This window comes from Pseudorasbora parva, chromosome 22, assembly GCF_024679245.1.
Source record: "Pseudorasbora parva isolate DD20220531a chromosome 22, ASM2467924v1, whole genome shotgun sequence".
In the NCBI taxonomy this organism is placed as follows: domain Eukaryota; kingdom Metazoa; phylum Chordata; class Actinopteri; order Cypriniformes; family Gobionidae; genus Pseudorasbora; species Pseudorasbora parva.
In genome coordinates, this window is record NC_090193.1 from 38,187,173 (window position 1) to 38,212,688 (window position 25,516).

At 37.1% G+C, this 25,516-nt stretch overlaps 1 protein-coding gene across 1 annotated transcript in view; it reads left to right on the top strand.

Annotated features, from left to right (window-relative positions):
- The window catches only part of il17rd (interleukin 17 receptor D), a 57,766-nt gene that overhangs the window by 25,832 nt on the left and 6,418 nt on the right, over positions 1 to 25,516 (top strand). The window contains exons 2-10 of the mRNA XM_067431689.1: positions 10,605 to 10,668; positions 12,619 to 12,744; positions 19,523 to 19,641; positions 19,777 to 19,897; positions 20,099 to 20,143; positions 20,265 to 20,416; positions 23,435 to 23,500; positions 23,590 to 23,644; positions 23,724 to 23,834. Of these exons, the coding sequence (XP_067287790.1) occupies positions 10,605 to 10,668; positions 12,619 to 12,744; positions 19,523 to 19,641; positions 19,777 to 19,897; positions 20,099 to 20,143; positions 20,265 to 20,416; positions 23,435 to 23,500; positions 23,590 to 23,644; positions 23,724 to 23,834 (859 nt within the window). The remainder of the gene's footprint in view (positions 1 to 10,604; positions 10,669 to 12,618; positions 12,745 to 19,522; positions 19,642 to 19,776; positions 19,898 to 20,098; positions 20,144 to 20,264; positions 20,417 to 23,434; positions 23,501 to 23,589; positions 23,645 to 23,723; positions 23,835 to 25,516) is intronic.

Below are 25,516 nucleotides of genomic sequence, written 5' to 3' on the forward strand. Positions count from 1 at the left end.
CCCCAGGCAGTTTTTTACTTGCGCGCCTTACAGAAGAATTATTATTTTTTCTGAGATGATTATTTAAACAAATAAATAGCTTATAATAACGAAATCCACTAAATCTTTCAATCGGTACACACAAAAATGATTACTGTCTGCTAGGGCTGTCATTTTTGAAAAAAATCTAATTCGAACGGATATCAAATATCAAGCAAGGCATTCGAATATATTCAATTATCTACAACGCCGTCATCTCCAGCGCCTGGAATGTGTTTACGGATGCCATAGCAACTCTCAACGGCCACCAGGACTTTACGGTTTTATAAAAGCTATTCATTTGTTGTAAAGTGTAATAATCATCTCAGAAAAAATTAATTCTAATGTCAGGCGCAGTTGAAGAAGTTGATTGTTTGCTTACATAGGCTTAGGGGCAGTGTCATTATGCCAACATCATAACTTCTTATGAAATAAAAAGATTATCCCTCAGAAAAATGTATTTTCCTCTCTTGTCAACATGCTTGGTGCATGAGCGCGACGTGTGCTCTTCAGTGGGGCGCGCGCTGTTATCACATAAGGACGCACACTCAAAAGTAATCCGGTCAGGTCATTTACATGGTGAAATGTTTCGTTTGATCGATTCATGAAAAGATTTATCCACCCATCTCAAAACGATTACAATTTCATTCAGTTTGGGCATTTTTATTACGATTGAGGTGTTTATATGGAGCATTTTCCTTCAGATTGGACTTTTAAACTGATTACAGTGCTCCATGTAAACGCACCGACAGTAAAAAAAAAAAAAATAATTGCGCTACATGGCACTTTAAAAACCGGATAGTTTATTTATAGTTCGATTACGGATATTTCACGTCATCTTCGAATGCATATTCGAATATCGAATAAAAAGTGACAGCCCTTGTCCGTCACTGGCTTGGAGGAGCAGTCGCGCGCAGTCCTACATCACCGGACTAATTTGCCTAATCTTCTCGGAACTTTATCGCGGTCGAAACGCAGACAGCTGCAGGTCTGGGGGGGAGAAAAGTTCCTGTAAAAAAGTTCCTGGTACAAATTGTTCCGGGTAATTTTGGTGGAAACGGGGCTTTGGATGTAGAACTTTGAATTTTTACACCTTTGAAAAAAAATTATAATTTTGGACCCACTTAAAGCCTTTATGTATGTAAAGCATTTTAAAGGTATTTGCAATGCACATAATAATGCATTATATCTTTTCATAAATTATTATAATCAAAGTTAAAAGGCATTATAATATTCGCAGATTCCTTGTTGCGGTTGTTTGTCATGTGTTTTAATGTATTATACTTTCTAAGGGTGTAACAATGAATAGATATTGTAATGTATTATAACTTTGGTTACATTATTTACAAGACCAATGCATTATAAGGTGCATAATTCATGTATTAAAATACTGCATTTTATATAAAGGGTTACAGTATGTAGAATTTAACTTGCTCTACTGTCGTGTCTTTTGTGAAAATGACTGCATTAAAGATGGAGGCCAGCTCCCATGCTGTGAAGTTTTTTCCTCGTCTCGGATGATATAATTACTGTTATTATTCGTATGGAAGGTGGAACACCTGGTTGGATCGGCCTTTGGTGTTCAACAGGAAACACGCACCCCTTCACCTGCCGTCGCTCTGTTCAGACACGCTCGTATCCCTGATCCGCACAATAGCCGGCTAAATCTCATCTCCATAATGGCTCCTTCTGTTGCCCCTGCCAGGTGCGCGTGTTTGAGGAGAGGCGCAAATAAGAGCGTTCAATCTTCAATCGTCGTCTTCATCAAACTCTTACTATGGGAGTAGCATGACACTTTTGATATGCATTATGATGTATTAATGCTGTTCAAATATTTGGGTTCTAGTAGGAAATGAAAACTTTTATTCATCACAGATGCGTTAAATTAATCAAAAGTGTCAGTAAAAACATGTACGATTTAAGATTCAAATAAATTGTGTTCTTTTGATCTTTCAATCCAGAATAAAGAATACTGGAAAATAAATAAAAAATCAGTTTCCACACAAATATGAAATGTTTTTTAACATTGATAATAATCAGAAATGTTTGTTGAGCATCAAATCCTCATATTATATATTTTTAAATATTTTTCCTTTTCCAGTGTAGCACTTTGAGATTATTCAGAATGAAAAGTGCATTATAAATACAATCTATTATTAATATTAGTAAATTAGAGTGATTAGTGAAGGATCATGTGACACAGAAGACTGGAGTAATGATGATAAATTCAGCTTTGATCACAGGAATAAATTACACTTTACTATATATTCACATAGCAAACAGCTGATTGATATTGTAAAAATATTTCAGTTTTTAATATATTTTTACACAAATAAATGCAGCCTTGTTGACTTCAGTAGTATATATTCATGTACCATGGATTGAATTTGCAGATCAAGGTTTATCATGGTAATGCTGACTAAAAACATGTTACTGACTGGCTTTTGGTACTTTATTTTGTTAGTTTTGGCCTGCAAAATCACATTTCAAAGGATAGCTAATTGTAGTACCATGGTATTACCATACATGATTTGAAAAATATTGCATTATATCCATGCAAAATCATGCTTCAAGTTTTACCATGGAATTTTTTTGTAATTGTAGATTGGTTTTGACTTGGGTCATTGTGTGTTCTGTTAATTTCCACGGTGCGTTTAATGACCCCGGTCATTAAACAAAAGGCACACAGTCTTCCCTCTTTTACAATCACTTAATAAGGCCTAATAAAGCGTGGGGACCCTTGTTTGACCGGGGTCTGACCTCCTTGTTTTACCTCACGGGCAACATTTCTGCTCATTTGCCACATGGGATGCAGCAACTTTATGGGCCCCCGTCGCAGCACCCCCGGCCCAAACTGTCCATTTGAAGTTTTAGGATGCCAAATGACTGCTGGGGCTATTAGCACGATGAGGGCCGGGACGTCAGAGCGACTGCGGAAGGTTTTCAAGCCTCTCAGCGGGACGAATGGCCAACAGGTACAAGGGGAAGGAGAGGAGGAGGTGGAGGAGGGTCGTAAAAGGGTGTCGGGGAGAGTGTGACAGACTTGTTAGGAGGCATTGTGACACATCATAGACCCCCTTACTTCATCACAAACACTCATTTGCACAGAGAGAGAGAGAACTAGACCTGGAAGATGTGCAATTAAAGGGGTGAGAAATCCTTTTCTTTGGGCTTTTCACATATAGTATAAGAAGTCATCATACTATAAGAATATCAGAATTAAAAACTTCCTTGTTAGTCCAAAAACAAGTTTTATTGTAGCCAAGCCCAGATAACAACTCAAAAAAAAAGTTAGCCTCTGCAGAAGATGATCAACGCCTACTTCATCACTGTAACTTTGGCTCCGCCCACTGGAGTGTTAGTGAGATGACGAGGAGAGACGAACAGACTAAAAATAACGTTACCTTCCAAAGGATAATGCTAGGAATGTGCTTATTTATTCTCAATGATGTGGCATGGGCAGCTTACACATCTGGAAAGGCACCATCAATGCTGAAAAGTATATCCAAGTTTTAGAACAACATAAGCTCCCATCCAGACATTGTCTCTTTCAGGGAAGACCTTGCATTTTTCAACATGACAATTCCAGTCCACATACGGGATCAATTACAACATAATGGCTGTGTAGAAGAGGGATCCGGCACTGAAATGGCCAGCCTACAGTCCAGATCTTTCACCATTAGAAAACATTTGGAGCATCATAAAGAGGAAGATGCGACAAAGAAGACCTGAGACAGTTGTGCAACTAGAAGCCTGTATTAGACAAGAATAGACAACATTCCTATTCCTAAACTTGAGAAACTTGTCTCCTCAGTCATTTTGACATATAAGAGGTTATACTATAAGAGTATCCGGTTTAATTTCAGAATTTAAAACTTCCTTGTTAGTCCAAAAACAGCTTTTATTGAAACCATGACTATAATAGAGAGGTGGAAGAGCGCCTCTGCAGAAGATGATCAACGCCTATTTCATCATTGTAACTTTGGCTCCGCCCACTGGAGTGTTAGTGAGATGACGAGGAGAGACGAACAGACTAAAAATAACGTTACCTTTCACAGGATCATAATGCTAGGAATGTGTTTATTTATTCTCAACGATGTGAATGTCTCAGTTGAGCATTATTTCTGTGTATTCGGCACATTTCACTGTGGATTCTTTGGTAGATCAGTCGACATTTCGGCGCAGGCTTTGCAAACAGGCTTTAAGAGATGGTCTCTACAGTAATGCCACAACATGAGTAACCGTGTTAACGCCTGATCTGAGACCAGTGATTTCTGATATGATAAGATTAATGTACAGTCAGATCTTCTTTGTCTATGTGTCAGTAAATCAAACCAGTGACTAAACGCTCAACTTCACATGGTTTCTCTTAGTAAGATGAAAATAATCAGTTATTTAAACTGTGGTTTAATTATATATAGAAAGCGATCAAAGATCGTTCCCTTTACAATCACTGGAGCTGTCAATCAAACAGCTCGAGTTTATCATTGGCTCGTGCCAAAGCTCCCGTTATAATCAACCAATCTCTTCTTTATATTGTGTTTGCACTGTTAGTTATGATGAAAGCATTGGACATCACTGCATTCATGAGCTCAACATGTGTGTGATCGGCTACAATGCTCATTACTGCAATCTTTCATGCCACAATCTGAATATAATGCTATAATACAGCATTTACACACTTTCTGGTGGATTTTTGTTTTCAAGCGCTATTTCTTGCTCATGCTCTGTTGAATGTGCATCATCTGTGCGGACACAAAATTTAGGGTGTATAAAAACCCTCCCGATGATAACACTGTAATGTAGACGCATTCATTTTCTGTAGAGCTGCTTTGAAACTATATGTATTGTAAAAGTGCTATTCAAATAAATGTTAATTGAATTTCATGAAAATTACGTCTTGCAGTTTGTACTGCGCTGACCATCAGGCATGGCCTAAGTATACTTTGGGCTTTAGGTTGGTCCTTTAAAGTAAGTCTTTGGGATTTTTCCCCGAACCGTTTCATTATCTGACAGGCAAATTGTAAGTTTGACCATTTCTCTGTAGTTCAAACAGTGAATCATGGAATGCATGATGAAGTAATAAAATGGATATCCTAAATGCAATGCAATATGCTTTGGATAAAGGCATCTGCCAAATGCATAACCATGAACTCTAATAAAACGCCTCTTGGATGATTTCATGCCTGTCAAGGGTCACATGCAAAGGTTTGTTCAAATCACTATGACCCTATGAACATTAGTTATAGTGAAACATGCTTTGGCTATCTTGGTGGAGATGATCATTACAATGCTATATTTTTTTTTTTGGAGCAATGAGGATTCTTAAAGGGATAGTTCACCCCAAAATGAGAATGTGATGTTTTTCTGCTGACCCCCAGGGCATCCAACATGTAGGTGTGTTTGTTTCTTCAGTAGAACACAAATGAAGATTTTTAACTCAACCGTTGCTGTTTGTAGGTCATATAATTTTGTGAATGGGTAATATTTTATTAGAGCAACAAAGCAAAAAAAAACATGCAAACAAAGACACAAAACGATCAGTTTGTGTGAGAAATCGAGCCGTATTTATATAATTTTTTACCTCAAATACAACGCTATATCCGACAGCCTGGAACGCGCTTCACTTCCGGTAAGGTCAATAATACACGCTCTGACTCGTATTAAGAGCGTGAATATTGACTTTCTTTACAGGAAGTGAAGCGCGTTCCAGGCTGTTGGATATAGCGTTGTATTTGAGGTAAAAAATTATATAATACGGCTCGATTTCTCACACAAACTGATCGTTTTGTGTCTTAAGATATCAATGTGTCGTCATGAGCCGCAGGGTTTTTGTGCATGTTGTCTAAGCATGTTTTTTTTTTGCTCTCATAGAATTGTTACCCATTCACATGCATTATATGACCGACACACAGCAACGGTTAGAGTTAAAAATCTTCATTTGTGTTCTACTGAAGAAACAAACACACCTACATGTTGGATGCCCTGGGGGTCAGCAGAAAAACATCTCATTTTTGGATGAACTATCCCTTTAAATCTTGCACATTCAGAGTCTGTGGTCAGAGTCGCTCCTGTGATAATGTGCAGGTTTTGTAACCGTCGCTGCAGCAGCTGTCTGTGTGTCGGCCGTGACCCTCAGGACCCCGCTGGGCCCTCGGTGTTAAAACAACCCCAGGACAGCATGGCAGGAGCCATTAGTGCAGCTCTCGAGCTGCTGACTTTCTCACTTTATCCTGGTGCTGCTAAATGAGGAATCAGCCAGTCACCTCCTTCTTCTGCAGGCTGTAAAGGCTTTTTTGCTACCTAAAATCTCTGGTTTTAAAAGCGAGGCCAAGGGCTATGAACCAAATTAGTTTGTGCTTTCATTCCCCTCAGTTCATTAACTGGAGCGTTAAACTTTCAGGAAAGTTTTCCCAGTAAAAGTCACAGATGTTTTTCCACAAATGCTCCTGGACATTATAAGCAAGATTTTCAAATTTAGTAATTTTAGCATGTGCTTTTTATTCGTTTTTATTTTTATTTTTTATTACTTTACTATTTGGGTGTATTTTAAATTATTATTCATTTCCAGTTAGTCATTTTAGTGCTTCAATTTAAACAAAATTTCACATGTGTCTTTGGCAACTAAAGGAAGTTTTACGTTTCAAAATGTATAATATTTAAATATTATATATTAAAAAATATAATACCCCAGATTTGTTTGTATATATCGTTGTCTCTACATCTATTTTTATTTTTATATCCGTCTGTTTCAGTGTTATTATAATATTATTTATTTGTTTTATTTTTATATTTATTCATTTTTATTTTTATATTTATTTTTTGTTTAATTTCAAGCAGTTTTGTAACATGTTTTGATAATTTTTTTAATATTACTTTTAGGTTTCATTTGTATTTGTTTTATTTATTTATTTATTTATTTTTAAGTTCAGTTTTAGTTATTATTAATATCCAGTTAGTAATTTTAGTGCTTCAACTTAAACTAAATAAAATTAGGCATGTGTCTTTGGGTTTGGTTGGTTTAAGTTTTAAAATTAAACATATTTATATGTATTTTTGTATATAATACCCCAGGGTTGTTGTTTATAGTTGTTTATTATTTCATGTCTGTCTGTTAAATTTTTTAACATTTAAATTGTTTTTTTTTTTAATATTACTTTTTAGGTTTCATTTATTTTTTATTATTTTTTATTAAGGTTTAGTTTTTAGTTTCAAGTTTGTAATTTTAGTGCTTCAACTAAAGGTTTTTTCAGTAAGTTGCCAAAGACATTCATAAAATGTATTCAGTAAGTTGTATTTTATTTTATTTTATTTTATTTTATTTTATTATTTTATTTTATTTATTTTATATTTTATATTTTATATATATATATATATATATATATATATATATATATATATATATATATATATATATATATATTTTTTAATTTTTTGTTATTTAATTTAATTTAATTTTTTTTGTTTTTGTTTTGTTTTGTCTATAAGTAACAGACATGAGTATTCAAGTTTTTCCTATAATAATAGCCGTGCTCTGTTTGTCTGTAGTTGTACATCTGGTCCAGGTATGGTGTCAGAGAGACTCCGGGGTCAGAGGTCACGCCCTCATCAGTACACATCCTGTGGAAATGGGGCAGAGGATGTCATTAAGACAGATTAGTCAAAGTCTTGAGCATATGTTGAGTAGTTTACTCACACTGGTTTAGTAGCAGCTCACTGATGGCTTTGCATTCATTGTAAATTAGGTTGTTTGCTGCATTATTTTTAGTCCATAGATCTGCTCACTTACCATTTCAAACCACAATTTGGAAGCAGTTTCCCACAAATAATACATGCAAAGCAGTGAGTCTACAGTTTCACATGCTGCATAGTTTATTCTAATGTAAGCAAAATATCATTGGCATTTACCGGATTGGCATGCACACGCTGAAGTCCTCGGCCATGTTTATCTTTGGTCATGTGATTTGTTGAGGTTTCCAGAAGTGCGTTTAGGGGAACTATGGATGATTTATGTGTTTGGATGAAGAAATTGATTGTACGGGGAGTAGAGATGCTCCAGCTCGGGATAAAAACAGATTAGCATTGAAAATTGCTTTCCCAGATTGAACCAAGCAGGTGCATGCTGTCTCTGTCCAGATTATGATACAACTTTTGAGATTGGTTTTAGTTCTATAAGTGTTTTCTTTTTACAGGGTAAAATTAGAAAACCAATGGCTGTCGTCTTATCATTTTTGAATCACTTATCAAACTGCATATATTATTTTTTTTAATAGAAAAAAAGATATTGCATAAAATATATGTTTTTATTTAAATCTGAAAAAATAATAAACAAGGCATACTACATTAATGCATCGATACTTTGCAATTAAAACATAAATTATTTAGCATTATGATAAAGACAGTTGTTTTGGAAAATTATGCAAATTATTTAATATTTTATTATTTAAATCAGTGTAAACATATTGATGCATGAATATTATGCATCTGTACAATTTCCTTTTCAATTTTTTTTTTTTTATTGAATCACAAATCAAACTCTAGCATATATTATAAAAAAGAAGGAATATTAAATGCATTGTTTTTAAATCGGCATATATAATAAACAAGGCAATGCTTCAATATTTTTGGAATTAAAAAATGTATCATTAATTATTTTGCATTATGATAATGAGTCTGACTGCACATACATGTCAGAAATTGCTAGTAAATTTCAAATTAAAGGAACACTCCACTTTTTTAGAAAATAGGCTCCCGTTTTTGAATCCATTCAGCCGATCTCTGTATCTGGCAGTAGCACTTTTAGCATAGCTTAGCATACATCATTGAATCGGATTAGACCATTAGCATCACGCTAAAAAATTATGACCAAAGACTTTCACTATTTTCCTATTTAAAACTTGACTCTTTTGTAGTTACATCGTGTACTAAGACCAACGAAAATGAAAAACAATTTTTTTAGACCGATATAGCTAGGTACTATTTTCTGCGTAATATCACTGCACCGCTGCACCTATGGAATGAGAGAATAGTCTATAATCGGTCTAAAAATCTAAACTTTTATTTTCCGATGGTCAGTACACGAGGATGTTTTAAATTGGAAAAATATTATCTTTGAAAAAATAAAGTCTTTGGTCATTTTTGAGTGTGATGCTAATGGCCTAATCTGATTCAATGCTGTATGCTAAGCTATGGTAAAAGTGCTACCGCCAGATACAGAGATCGGCTGAATGGATTCAAAAACGGTGAAACTCAACTGATGAGCTCTATGGGACTTGGAAAATGAGCCTATTTTCTAAAAAAGTGGAGTGTTCCTTTAATTATAAAGAAAAAGGCAACTAATGCAAAATAATTTGTACAGTTCCATGAAAAATATCAAAGTTTTACTTTGAGCTCCTGTGTTGCATCCAAATATAAACTATGAACAAGTATTAATTTGTCCCCCATATAGTCTTTAGTCAAAATGAAGTATGGAGATCTGAATTAAACAAAATAAACACACTGTAAAAAAATATTTAGAAAAAAAGTTACCTGGTTACCTCATTTTTTGAGATTCGACAACCTTTATTAAAATATTATTAAAAGATTTTTGTAAGTATATTGGGTAATTGTGTGTTTTATTTCTGATGACGCAGCCAAATACTGCTATATTCATGATTTATCATATTTTTTTATGTGGTTCAGATATCAAATATTTTGAGTTTCTATTTATTAAACAAATTTCCTTCATTGTATCAACTCATTTTTTTAATTTAATAAACTCAAAATTTTAAGGCAACCAGGTTACTTACTTTTTAAAGTTAAACCAACAAAAACCAACACGTTTTATTTACAGTGCAGTGATCATTGATGTGGTTTTTAAACAGTAAAGCACAGCAGACCCTCTAAAGTTTATCTCATTATTGATGGTTTGTTAACATCTCATCTCCTGGGTGGGAGTGAATTGTGTCTCGGCCCGCCATGTCAAACAACTTCCTTTATCCCAGATAACACCAGGAATATGATAAGATCTGCGCTGATACACACAAGCTCGCTGTGGCCTGAGAACAAGGCCTCTTTAGTGTCACTCCACATCTGACTTTTCTCTTAAAATATGTCTTCATTTGATAATCCCTATTTTATATATCGTTGTGTTTTTACACATCCGCCCTGATCTGGCGCGCTGATTACAGAGCTCATGGGTGTCTGCTTCTGTCACGCAAGCGTATTTGTTTTGACTTCTTTTTTATGCACCTTAAAGCGCTGATCCAGAGTCAGTCGTAACCCCTCATTATCTCACCTGAGCTCACCGTGGCTGGTTCTGGGTCGGCCAGTGCTGTGCTGGGTATAAAGGGTTATATTTGTCTTTTGGCAGCGAGCGCTGTGTTGTTGAGTGCCAGGAGTCTGATAATTGTGGGATTGTGTGCTGCGGCTGTCACCACATGAAGAGCTGCTGGTTTTGAAGGCCCGAGCGCACATTCCTGTTACACAAGTTGCTGTTTGTCTCTAAGACGTCCCTAATGCTGCCATTACAGTCGACTTCAGATGTTGCATTGCATTTATGGCTGTGTAATAATAACATATTTCTGCTTGTGTCTCTTTCTCTGCAGGGAACGCAGTCGCCCAGCGTCGATGAGAGCGGTCGCAAACTCGCAGTCACTTTCCGAAATGACAGTAAGACCTCTCTCTACTTGTAGTACTTGAAGTTTTTTAGCTTTTAGTATGACTGTGTTAGCCTTAAAGTTATGAATAAGCTGGTATGTTCCAAAGCTATGACAAAATTTGCATTTAGGAGATATAAGCATTCAAAATGTACAGTCTCTCACTTCCGTTAAAACAAATCTCAGATTTTGGTGACATCATCGCAGACTTGACCTTCTCGTCAAATCTTCTGTCCAATCAAAATGCTCTCTAGAATCTAAAGCCTGCCCCTACACTGCTGAAGCTGCGGCTGAAATCGGTCATTTAACACACATTTACTAATTTCTACATGGTGAAAGGCACATAGCATACTATATATGTGATAGGAAACGATTCAGTGTAAATATGCTTTCATTTGAGGCGACTTAAGTCTGGTTTCACGTTAGTTTCATGCACCGCACTGTGCGCACTGCATTGATGCATCAGTATGTAGCAATTAAAAAATATGCAATTTTTTTTTTTATTAACATTAGTTTTTTCTATTAGTGTAAATTTAAATAAACAAAAACATATTGATGCATTAATATTATGCATCTGTGCATTTTACTTACTTAATTTTTTATTGACTCACAACTGAATATATTATAAACAGAAAAAAATATTTTTTATTTAAATCGGCATAAATAACAAAAAAGGCAGTGTGGATACTACATTAATGCATCAATACCTCACAATTAAAAATATATATAATTAATTATTTTGCATTATGATAATGTTGTTTGGGGAAATTATGCAAATAATTTTATTTTTATAAAAAAAAAATGATTTGAATCAGTACAATTTTAAATAAACAATCATAAATAATAAATATTATTTATTTTGCATGACTGAGAATTGTTTAAGAATATTATAAAAATAATTTTTATTTAAATCAGTGCAAATTAAAATATATATAATAAACCAAAAAAATATATATTTATTATTATATTATATTATATTATATTATATTATATTATATTATATTATATTATATTATATTATATTATATTATATTATATTATATTATATTATATTATATTATGTTATATTATATTATGTTATATTATATTATATTATATTATGTTATATTATTATATAATATAATATTATATATTAATTATATGCATTATGCTTTATAATTTAATAATATTAATTGGGTGGTAAATGTGCTTAATTGTCATTAAAATAATATCACAACTTTTAAAAAAAAGAAACAAGTAGGCCTACTAAAAAATATATATATATTTATATATTCTATAATATAATGTGATTTTTGTGGTGAAATGTGGCATGTTCAGTGTGAGATTCACTGTAATTGATTCTCTTTGCTTGGCTTAATATAGTATTTATTCTCTTGTTAATGCCTGACGTTGTTTCAGTCGAGCTTCCTGAGCTCTTGTCCGCCCCTTAAGCAATGAAAAGTCAAGTTTCTCATCCTGTAGCTAATCCTGATTTTTCCTCAGCATTCAGTCCCCATTATGTGTGACTACGAACGGGAACGGCCTCGGCTCAAAGCCATTCTCATTAGCATTACAATAAGGCTTGCGTAAAAAAAGAGCGGTGGGGTGTGAGGGACACAAACGACTGCTCCTCTTCCTTTACCTGCTTATCTGTAGTCACTGAGGGGAAAGAAAGAAGTGAAAGAAAGAAAGAAGGAAGGAAGGGGGTGGGGAAATAGTGTCTCCTTGCATGGCTGCATATTTTCTCTCGGAGCTTGCCAAAGAATCTCACCGATGTTCTCACATGGAAACACTGTCTCTCTCTCTCTCTCTCTCTCTCTCTCTCTCTCTCTCTCTCTCTCTCTCTCTCTCTCTCTCTCTCTCTCTCTCTCTCTCTCTCTCTCTCTCTCTCTCTCTCTCTCTCTCTCTCTCTCTCTCTCTCTCTCTCTCTCTCTCTCTCTCTCTCTCTCTCTCTCTCTCTCTTTCTTTCTTTCATCCCAATTAGACTGCTCTCTCAACTGGAATCTGCTGGGGAAACATGCCATCCATGAAGTGAACAACATCACCTACAGCCACTTGTCATGTGACAGCCAGGCGGCCGTGGTGGTCCACTGGATGGCCAGCCCTCTCGGTAGGTTTCTTTTCGGTAGTGCTGAAGAAAATACTCTCAAATGCCCGACATGTCAACTTCTGTCCACTGTTTGGGGCAGGACGACCTGTTAGTAGATAAAGAATGGGCCGTTTGCCAAAAGTATAGGTAACAACACTAGTTAACATTTAAAGTATATAGATGAAATAATTTGTCTAAAAAAGGTAGCCTGGGAAAACCCAGACAACTGCTCTGCAAGTAGTCTGGCAAAGAGCCCATTTAAGGCCATTTGTAATCCGTCGAAATCGCGGCACGAATCAGAAACATTGCTTTACATGATGACGACAGCGCAGCGGCGGTGAAGCAGGATGCCGCTGTGGATATCACTCGTTGTTCGAATCAGCTATTGCGTCTGTTTCCTTTTCATTAAAACCCGAGCAAAGAACAACACTCGGCTACCAGATGTGGATTACATCCTCACACTAGATCTGGTAATTATGTAAAGATTGTAACTAAATAACTAGCATAACTATGCTCAAGTCTGAAAATGTTCTAACACATCTGAAATGACTGAATTTGAATCAAGTTTGTGAGACACAATTTTCACAAATATTATTTTATTTTCAAAATATTACAAATCGCGTTCTAATCGCAATTCAAATGCCTTACAGCGGGGGCGAATGCAATCAGAGCTTGATGTTTTATATTCGACCGTCAATCCGAGATGTTTCAGTCGGTCTGAAAGGCTGTTAGGGTTTCCGAATTTTGCAAAAATGTTGATGTAGTGGCGGTGGACACTATTATCAGCTATTATCATATTTCTTTTACAACAATGGCAAAAGTCGTCAGAAGCCATTGCAACATCTTCCTCGAAATCACAAACAGAGAATTGCTGTCTCAGATGTTTCTCCGTCACTTTGCATACATCATTGTCTGTTGGTGACGCCCCTTTGGAAATTATTTGTCTATGAAGCTTTGCCAGTCCTGAGAATGGTCTGGTTTTAACCAGGCTACAAAAAAAGGCATAGCTGTGTTTATCTGATGCAAAACAATCACATAGAGGTTCTCGTTAGGGGTGTGCATTGGCACTTCCTTCACGATTCGATTCGATTACGATTCACCAGGTAACGATTCGATTCGATTCGATTCTACGATGCATTGTGATGCATCAAAATTCTACTGCACACAAAGCAAATTTTTCATCAGTCATGAGGCAATACAAGCAGATATTAAACAACAGATTGTATTGGCTGCTATGTCTCCTGTATCTTTGACATAAAAGTTATTAAATAAAATAAAATGTAATTAAATAAAATACAATTAGCCCTTAAATGCAGGACTGTTTCACCAAACATTCTTACATATTCAGGTCGTTAGCGACCCAGATCTATATTTAACATGGATAGACCTCTACCTGTCGTGATAATATATAAAACTCCTGATTTTAGAGTAACAGCTACAGAAGAATAAAATAAAACCTATTTCGTTCCCTTTTGGAGCTTGGAAGGATTCAGTTTGAGCAGATGTTTAATACCATCATCATCTGTCCTCGTCAGAGCTCGTTTACCAGTATATTCAGCATCTGCCACATATTCGCGATCTCCAGCATATTCTCCAAACTCATTTTCAATGTCTTCAAAATCAATTTTTTGATCACTGACAGCTTCTTGACCATCATCCATCATCAAGAGACAGTGACACTAACATATGATTGTGTTTAGTACTTGCTTTCTGCGGTAAATCACTGAGCCATTTCAAGTTTTGCAGATTATTGTTTCGTTTTCTGTCAGAGGTAACTATGAGTGAAACATCACTTCATCATTGCGTATCAGACATTGCCACCTTGTGGAATAAAGGTGAATTGCGGCGTTTTTCGTGATTATAGATTCATTGATTATTGTGCAAAAAAAAATATACGTACAATCCTACACACCTCGGGTCGTTAGCGCGTTTTTAATAACCCGTCTATCGCGGTCATCTCCCTCCGCCTCAGCCATCTTCTTTGTTGTTGTTGTTATTCTCTCGGAACCGGAAGTATTTGAAACTTCACAACTTTATCGTCCGCCAGAAAATAAACAGTGACATAATCGATTATGGCACTTTGCCGCATCGATGCTGAATCGTTCATGCCCCGCATCGCGATGCATCTTCGAATCGATTATTGTTGACACCCCTAGTTCTCGTTTAGGGTGATGCAAGAACTAACATTTTATATAAAATGGAACCTTTTTATATCAGTTGCATTTAGTTTAAATTATAATAATGTACACACACACACACACACACACACACACACACACACACACACACACACACACACATACACATAGATATAGATATTCTCATTACTACTCATTACGCTGTACGCTTTTCCTTTTCATGCATAACATTATGACAGGTAAAGTGATAACACTGATGATCTCTTCATCATGGCTCCTGTTAGTGTGTGGGATATATTAGGCAGTAAGTGAAAATTTTGTCCATTGATGTATTAGAAGCAGGAAAAATGTGCAAGCGTAAGGATTTGAGCGAGTTTGACAAGCGCCAAATTGTGATGGCTAGACGACTGGGTCAGAGCATCTCCAGAACTGCAGCTCTTGTGGGCTGTTCCCGGTCTGCAGTGGTCAGTATCTCTCAAAAGTGCTCCAAGGAAGGAACAGTGGAGAACCGGCCACAGGGTCATGGGCGGCCAAGACTCATTGATGCACGTGGGGAGCGAAGGCTGGCCCGTGTGGTCCGATAAAAGACGAGCTACTGGAGCTCAAACTGCTCCAGAAGTTAATGCTGGTTCTGATAGAAAGCTGTCAGAATACACAGAGCAGCTCAGTTTGTTGTGTATGCGGCGGCACAGCTGCTGACCAGTCAGGGTGCCCATGCTGACCCCTGACCCCGATATATATATATATATATATACATGTATGTATGTATGTATGTGTGTGTGTATTACATTTAAATGTTTTGCTAATATATTTATTAGTTGGCTTGTTAATGGCATTGCTGAATGATAGTCAACCGGCTGAAAAATAAAGTTAGTTATGTTGCTGCTTCTAGTAATTTGCTCCTCTCCACTAAAGTCACTATCCAGTAGATGGAGAAGTTTGTGTCCCCAAACAGTCCTAAAAAAGAGATTTCAGACTGCGTGTCTGCACTTTCCATTAGCGTGCACAAACCCATAACAAAGCGCATTTTAAAGTGCATGTGTGTTGCACGGGTGGTTGCACATGCGGGTGATTTATCTTAGTCTATCTGCAGCCTGGAGAGAATGGAAGAGGAGCTCAAAGAAAGGCTCTTCAAAGAGAGTTCCTGCAGGTCCTGATCAAAGCCGCAGGTTCCCTCCTTCAGGGCCATATTATTCTTCGACCCTGACAGTCCCACGGATCCGTCCAAGAGACGAGAATAGATCGGCACATAGCAGCAGTGCCGTGATTTTTGTCCTCTGAGGAATGTGTGTGTGTGTGGTTGAGAGAAAGACGGGGATGTCCCTTGCTTCCGTCTGCCAGGGCGCTATTGAACTTGGTAATGCGAGCTTGGGCCTGACAAGCGGGACAATGTGGCCTGTTGTTTGCTCGAGGTTAATCCTTTTGACTGGGGCAGGACTTGACACAGCTCAGGTGTATATTAAAGAAACTCATAGAAGAAAGCCTTGGGTGTGGGGCCTTTTCCTCATGCACACTTAAAGGGATAGTTCACCCCCAAAAATTTTTAATTCATCATTAGCAGCGTTTCCACTTTCGGTGCAAGATCGAGTGTCCTAGTGTGCCAGGGGCAGTCATGTTACTACTGTCACTTCCAGGGCTTGATTGGGCCTTTTTATATCTTCCCCTGCATCCAATGACCAGAGTGTTTTTTGCCCCACTGAATACCTTGGTCCTCATTGGCTCTTGCTAAAGCTCAAAATTAATGCGCAACACGAGAATGAACCTCATTGGTTCTTGAGGAGCTCAAATTTTTATTTTATTTTTGGGTGATCTATTCCATGTTTTATTCATGCAGGTATGTCATGCGACCATGAATCAAAATTAGAGAACTCTGAACATGCAAATGTCTTAAATTATATAAATAATAACAAAAAACATTTTCTGATCTCCCTGAATTTGTTTTAATGAATATAAAATTTGCTAATTTATGTGTGCTCATGAAATATGTAATATGCAGAGGTTAATACTAACATAGATAAATAAATGCCGTAAAAAGTGCTTTTGATTATTAGTTCATATGGCTAATGTTTGAAGCCCTCACATGCCCTTATTGTGAAGTGTTGCCTTACCGCTATTAATATTAAAGGAACCCCCTTGAGGGAATGATAAAAAGCGAGGAAAACGAGAGCGCACAACCAGTTCCACAGCTTTTTTTTCACCTTCAGTCGTGTTTTTGAAGGTTGTGTGATGGGACGGCTCTCTCTTGATGCTATCTGTACGCTGGCGGAGGTGTGGAGTTACACCCCGCACAAAGACTGAGCTCTCTCAGGCCGTTCCCGCCGCGGAAATCTGAACCACAGGGAATGTGTGCGGGAGCCTTTTCTTCTGCCCTCTTCCCTCTGCAACTGATAAGACAGAAATCTAATTAAAAGCAAGGCAGGCTGGCACACTTTGAAGGGCACAGGAACGCGCCGCTGGCACGCATGCTCCCGTCCTCTCGCTGTGGTAAAAGCCTCCTCTCTTTCTTCAGGGGTGCTAATAAAAAAAAACTAAAAACAGGGAAGGAAAGGAAGATTAAAAAAGGAAGATAAATGCCTTTTACAGTCCTGAAAGTTTATGGCGGGACTTAAGCAAGTTCGAATTATGCTGTAAAGTTGGACTATACAGATATAAACTCACATTTTTATCTGAAAATGGTAAACAGTGTTTTAAAGGGGTGGTTTCGTTTTTTTTCTAGGCTTGGTTGTGTTTATAGGATGCAGTATAACGTGTCTTAATACGCCGTATTTTTCTTATATTTGAACTTTATTCCACACCGCTGTCTCCACTGTCCTTTGAACGGCTCGTTTGCTTCCTGCTTCTATGAAGCCCATCCCTCCGAAAAACACAAATGCTGCGTCCCAATTCGCCTACTTATACTACGTCCTAAAAGTATGTACTTTTTTTTTGTGAAGAAAAGGTATATACTTTTGAGTGTGTAGCAGAAAAGTACGCAAGCTTCGGGACTACTTCACCTTCTTTAACGGACTCTGTCGCTTAGTTACGTGCACCCCGTCACCGTTTAACTGCCCTGTCAATCATCGTCAGATTCATCGCAGTTGAAATCCTCCACATTCAGTTTAATCTCCTGCCGTATCGGAGAGACATGTAGACGCATGATGTTGATCTGCCATGTGTGGGTCTTAAATGCAGAGACTCTCCTCATGTGTTTGCAGTTTTAATATAATGATGCCTTTAAAAGTTAATGGCCAAACGTGTCATTACAAAAGTTCTCAATGCTGCTGCGGGTGAAATATAATGTGACAACACTGAATAAATATATTTTTGTCAGGTTAAATACTGATAGTTGGTCACTCAAACCCCTTTATCTAAACTTCTCTACTTAACCGTCGAACTCACACATCCGTCATGTTTGAAGTTTTTAACATTTTTATCCGCGTTTGTAGTTCTAATCGAATCCTCGTCCAACTCGCAATGGGTTGTGGTCAATATCAGCCGTTAGAGTGCCCATCGATCCATACTACGAATTCGGACCGGAAATAGTAAACCATCCGGGAATCTTTGGAATAATCTTTTCAACATACTACGATTTGGGACATACTAATTCTATTTTTGAATACTATTTAGGGTGGATAGTATGCGAATTTGGGACGCAAGGAAAGAGTTTTCATTCACGTGTTTAGGAGCTGTGAAGGCTCCGCCCTCTGCGGCCGGGAGAAGCAACTCATTTGCATTTTAAGGAGACACAGAAAGTAGATTCTTTTTTTTCAAACCCCAAAATTTTTATTTTCTAAATAGTATATTAAGTGATCTGTTGGGAATTTCGATCTAAAACTTAAGAGACACTCTGGGGACATCTGAGACTTATATTACATCTTGTAAAAAGGGGCATAATGGGTGTCCTTTAAGTAATGTTATAAATCAATTCCAAGAAGAAACAAAATGCAAATATGTCTCTCTGAATCTTTTTGGGATGTGATCTATTTGGTAAACTTAAATTGCACCAGTTAACTGAGAATCCTAAAGGTACAGTAGCAACAGTCAGTTTATTCAGATGAGAAATAGTGGGAAATGGCCATAAAAAGCTACATTTACATTTTTGGGGCAATAAACCTTGACTAACATTATAAATCAAATCCAAGATAAAACAAGATGCAGCAATTTGTCTCTTAATGCTTTTAAAAATGTAATCTAAACTTGAATTGCACCAGTTAACTGACCATCTTAAAGGTACAGTAGCAAAAAAAGCCAGTTTATTCCTATCAGAAAGGATGCATAATGGCCATAAAAAAAGCTACATTTACATTTTTAGGGGCAGTAAACATTGAGTAACATTATAAATCAAAAAAAAAGAGGCCCTTTTAATGCTTTTGTAGGATGTGATCTATTCTGTCCACTTGAATTGCACCAGTTAACTGAGAATCTTAAAGGTACAGTAGCAAAAACAGGCAGTTTACTCACATCAGAAAGGCATTTTTTCGTCAATAAACGTTGACTAACATAACTCCAAAAAAAATAAAAAAGTAAATTTTAATGCTTTTTAGGATGTGATCTGTAATATAAACACTCTTGGCACAATGCAACTATGAATTGCTTAATCATTTATGCATTTTCAAAACTTTATATTGTGCTTTTCCATTGTGTAAACCCCTTTATTTCATGCAACCTGTTTGACATTCTAGGTATTGAACATGTGAAAGGATTCAGGGTGTATCTGGAGGACAAGAATCCCGAGGGAAAACAGTGCCAGCACATGATCCTAAAGGATCCGCGCCAGCTTAATTTCTCTTATAAAACCATTGTGAGTATATGGGGTTGTCCTCAGTAAAACTGAATCTATAGTAATATGGTTTATATCAGACGGATAATTCACTGGAAAATTAAATGTTATGCTCACATTCATCTGTTTGGCACCATTTTGCATTTTTCCCAACAGAGGATGAGCTCACAGCCCTTCGCAGGTCTCGCCTTCGAGGCCGACTACATGGTCCGAATCGTGCCGTTCCCCACGTTCCTGAACGACAGCTTCTTTCCACCATCTTTTCTGCGCACTAACAGTGAGTGTGAGACCTAAACATACATGCATACTGACCTTATTCTGTTCTACTTTTCAAAACAATATTTAATATTATAAATGTAAAATATTCTGCTACACAAAATGACTAACTACTTATGTTTTGCTATCAGTTATAGTGTTATATCCTAACTTAATGGATGTTTAAAATCATTTCTCTGGGTTGTTCCTTGCATTCTCACAGCTTGTGAAGTGCTTCTTGGCCCAGATAACCTCGTCTGCAAACCATGTGAGTTGAAAAAAAAAAGATATTAAATCCACTTCATCTGTTTTTGTTAGTCGAGCTGTGAAACAGCCCTAAACGGGGATCTCAAATAAAGCCGAAACTCTTCTTTCTCTTTCCCTGACAGTCTGGAAGCCCAAGATGCTGAATGTTTCCCAGCTGGGATCTAATTTGCATGTTGTGTTTGACCACGCCCCTTCCACGTTCGGCTTCACCATCTACTACCTGTACTACAAGCTCAGACAGGAGGGGCCCTTCAGACTCAATCGCTGCAAACCTGTGAGCAGTTTCTCTTCACAAATTTTTGTCTAGTAATTGCATTCTGGCACATTCATAAGCATTTGCATTCAGGTTATTTTTTTGAGAGACTGTTGTTGAAGGAATAATTCATCCCAAAATGCCCACTCATGTCATTCAGACCAGGTTATAACGGACTTAAGCTGAATCAAAGAGTTACATCTGTTAGGCTTGCTTTAAAATGCTATTATCTTTCATGATATTGTATCCTTTTAAAATTCACATTTTCAATAGAAAATGTAAACAATCTTAAATATGCAAAGGAGTGTGTCCTGAAATAGCCATCTTTTTGTCACAACCATGAGCTCATCATCATATGACCATCCACATTTACATATTTGTCTAAAAAACTAATTGCACCAGTTAACTGAGAATCTTAAAGGTACAGTAGCAACAAAAAGCCTGTTTATACAGATCAAAAATGGTGGGAAATGGCCAAAAAAAACTTAATTTATATTTTTGGGGCAATTAAACTTGACGAACATTATAAATAAAATCCAAGATAAAACAAGATGCAACAATTTGTCCCTTTTAATGCCTTTTAGGATATGGTCTAAACTTGAATTGCACCAGTTAACTGAGAATCTTAAAGGTACAGTAGCAAAATAGCCTGTTTATCCAGATTAAAAAGGGTGGAAAATGGCCATAAAAGCTACATTTAAATTTTTTGTCAATAAACCTTGACTAATATTATAAATCAAATCCAAGATTTGTCCCTTTTAATGCTTTTAAGGATGTGATCTATTGTATAAACTTGAATTGCACCAGTTAACTGAGAATCTTAAATGTACAGTAGCAAAACAACCTGTGTATTCTGATCAGAAAGGGTGGAAAATGCTGTTATTTTTTCAGTAAAGAGGAATGTTTGCCTCATCAGATAACTGTAATTGTTTTCATACTCTATCAGCGCTGAAGCTTTACACACACACACACACACACACACACACACACACACACGGAGAGATGCGGAGGCAGCTCTGGCTGGAAGTGAGATGTTCAGGGTTAACGCTCCCAGCAGCGTGTAATGTTCTTCCCAGACAGCTGGAATAATTTATAGTCTTGTCCGTTGAATGGGCCTGCAGACCTGAACCTCACGCCACACGGGGGACGTACGTGTTCTGATGCTCTCCACGCTTTGCTTGTGATGGAAACGGAAATGTAAAATCCTGAGTGCTTTCACAGCAGCACTTCGTCACATAGAAACTGTGCTGGGAGTTAAAAGACATGCTATCTGTCTTTCTGTTTGGCTAAAGACACATTTTTTGGTGTTCAGGACTAACTCTCTTAAAGGGATAGGTCAGCCAAAAATGAATGTACTTATCCTCGTGTGATTTCAAACATATTTGACTTCCTTCTGTGAAACTCAAAGGAGAAGTACTGCATGTTCATGCTGCTCTTTTCATTACAGAGAAATCGAGTCGAATGGGGACTGATGCTGTTAAAAAAATATTTTAATAATAAATAAAATAACCAAAATGTCCAAAATAATATATCCAAAAATAACGTGATAGCCCTTTGAAGCCATATGACTAATAATAAATACTATTACAACTAGATATAATAATAATAATAACCAATAAATAATAAGTAATAAATATGACTACTACTACAATTATTAATCATAATTTATATTATTTATGCATTATATTATTATGAGCAGTAGTAGTAGTAGCAGTATGCATTCATTATTTTGTATTAATTTATTATAATAACAATAATTGTTATTATTAATTATTATATTATTATTATTATTAGTAGTAGTAGTAGTAGTGGTAGTAGAAGGGGTATTTATTACTTATTATTATTTAATAATAATAATAACAAATAAGTAATAAATATGAATACTTTAATAATAATAAAAATTAATAATTGTTATTATTAAATATTATTATTATTATTAGTAGTAGTGGTGGTATTTATCATCATTATTTATTAAATATTTTGTATTTTATTATTAATAATAACAACAACAGCAACAATTATTACTTATTCATTATTAGGATTTATTATTATCATGCATTTTATTTGAAATGAGCTTTGCTCAACCAAAATGATACACGCAAATTAAACAATGAATTCACCAAATTATACAGGACACTCCGTGTTTAAAAATGCGAGTTTAGTTGTGTGTTTTTGCTGATTTGCTGATCTATCCTGTACGTCTGTATCTGATGCAGTCCTGAAATCAAAGTGCTGTGATTCATTTCCAGGTTTTATTATCTCAGGTGTTTCATGTTTGTGTCATTTTGGAACTTGATCTGGTTCTTTTGAACCCTTTTTTCCCACATATTCTTCCTATTAAAGGGTGTAAAAGCATTGTCCTCGCTCGTATCTGTAGCCGGGCCGGGCGGCATTGTTTGTAGCAATAATAGAACGAGGTGAAATTTGAGGTGTGCGACGCCACCAACGGGGGATTCCAGAGTTCAGACACTCCACGGATCTCTGTGAGCTCACCGTTAGAGTTTCAGTTTCCCACCATTGCTTTATAAGTAACAGTTCTCTTCATTAATGCATTTGGGGTTTTTATATAGAAACTCTGTGTTCACAGAGCACATCAGCAAACGTGCAAGTCAACATGAAATTTAATGTTAACCTCCGTGAAAAGTGACTGGGTCAACAGTTTATCTAGCTTGTTCTAGCCTTGTTCTTTAAGTAATGGGTATTTGTTAGAAAGACAATTCAGTGCTGATGTGTCTGCAAATATCGTTTTTTCATTACTAGATGAAATCATGATAATAGGATTGATTCTTTAAGATTGCATATTTTTGCTAAACCGAATATCAAGTGATAGAAAAATACTAGGCAAGTGTTTAGAAATGCATTTAAAAATATTATAAAAGTTGGTGCCAGTTATTCACGTATGCATTTGTTAATGAAGGGCACAAAAGACTAATATACTGTATAAATGTGACTTAATCCATCATATTTTTTTTGCACAGAGCATTGCATGTAATTCAACATGAAATGCATTAGATACTGATGTAAAAAATGTCTTTGCAGGAGCAAAATGGCCCTAAAACAACATGTGTTTTACAAGACGTCACTCCAGGAACGTATGCAATAGAGGTAAGGAGGAAGAGGATTAATCATATCATATAAAATGAGTTTAATTTATACACTTTCTTGAACTAAGAAAAACACTCTTTTTCCTGCAGCTTCGCGATGACAGCAACACAACCAGAAAACAGACGCAGTACCATGTGAGCCAAGGTAAAAGGACTCTTCTGAAGAAAGATGAAGCGCCTGGGCTTTTTGCACATTTAGCTGATGTTGTTTGTGTTTGTTGCAGTGCATTCCCCGTGGGCCGGACCCATCCGTGCCATGGCCATCACCGTCCCGCTGGTCATCATGTCCGCCTTTGCCACACTTTTCACCGTCATGTGTCGCAAGAAACAGCAAGGTGCGTGTCCGCCAATAGCTAGAGTCTCCGGTTTCCTCGCAAACTTGCTTTTGTCCAGTATCTGTAAAGCGATCTCTGTAATCTCGCGGCATTGACGAGGATTAATGGATGATGGAATCTAAGCTCTGGCTGTTCCAGACAAAAGAAACTTCTGTTAGTATGCAGTGCATGTGTTTGTTTGTAATTACATGTGTGTGTCCTTCAGAATAGCTCACATAACTTCTGTTTTTAACCTGCTTTTAGTTATGGGAAGTTTTCCAATAACGCTGGTATTTTCCCTGCCATTGATGGAATTTTGAGGCTTTCTGTGTTTTCACTGTTATACGGTATGGGGAGCATACTCTATATTGCCAAAAATATTGGGACGTCCCTCCAAATCATTGAATTCAAGTGTTCAATCACTTCATGTCCACAGGTGTGTAAATGAAGCTCTAGGCCTGCAGACGCTTCTACACACATTAGTGAAAGAATGGGTCGCTCTCAGGACCTCAGTGAACTCAAGCGTGGGGCCGTGATAGGTTGCCACCTGTGCAATAAGTCCATTCCTGACATTTCCTCACTACTAAATATTCCGCGCTCAACTGTTAGTGGGATTATAACAAAGAGGAAGCGATTTGAAACAACAGCAACTCAGCCATGAAGTGATAGGCCATGTAAAATCCCAGAGAGGGGTCAGCGCATGCTGAGGGAGGGTCACAGTGTGCAGAAGTCACCAACTTTCTGTCAACAGCTCCAGACCTCCAAACTTCTGTGGCCTTCAGATGAGCTCAAGAACAGCGTAGAGAGCTTCATGGAATGGGTTTCCATGGCCGAGCAGCTCATCCAAGCCTTACGTCACCAAGTGCAATGCAAAGCGTGGGATGCAGTGGAGTAAAGCAGCCGTCACTGGACTCTAGAGCAGTGCGACATGTTCTCTGGAGTGACCAATCACACTTCTGGCAATCCCATGGACGAGTCTGGGTTTGTCGGTTGTCAGGAGAATGGGACTTGCCTGACTGCATTGTGCCAAGTGTAAAGTTTGGTGGAGCAGGGATTATGGTGTGGGGTTGTTTTTCAGGGGTTGGGCTTGGCCCCTTAGTTCCAGTGAAAGGAACTCTTAATGCTTCAGCATACCAAGACATTTTGGACAATTTCATGCTGCTGATTTTGTGGGTCAAAATTTCGGGGACGGCCCCTTCCTGTTCCAACATGACTGCGCTCCAGTGCACAAAGCGTCGGTCCATAAAGGCATGGACAAGTGAGTTTGGTGTGGAGGAACTTGACTGGCCTGCACAGAGTCCTGAGCTCAACCCGATAGATCACCTTTGGGATGAATTAGGAGACTGAGAGCCAGGCCTTCTCGTCCAACATCAGTGCCTGACCTCACAAATGGGCTTCTAGAAGAATGGTCAAAGATTCCCATAAACACACTCCTAAACCTTGAGGAAAGCCTTCCCAGAAGAGCTGAAGCTGTTAGAGCTGCAAAGGGTGGGCCGACTCCATATTAAACCCTACGGATTAAGTTCATGTGCATGTTAAGCCAGGCGTCCCAAAACCTTTGGCAATATTGTGTATGTAAAATAACAAGATCATTAAGCATTAAACTGAATATAAACATGGAAGTTTGTTTCCACCACAAAATAAAACATTTTAAAAGATAATAGTGACTTTTTATCTTACAATCGCAAGTATACATCTCGTAA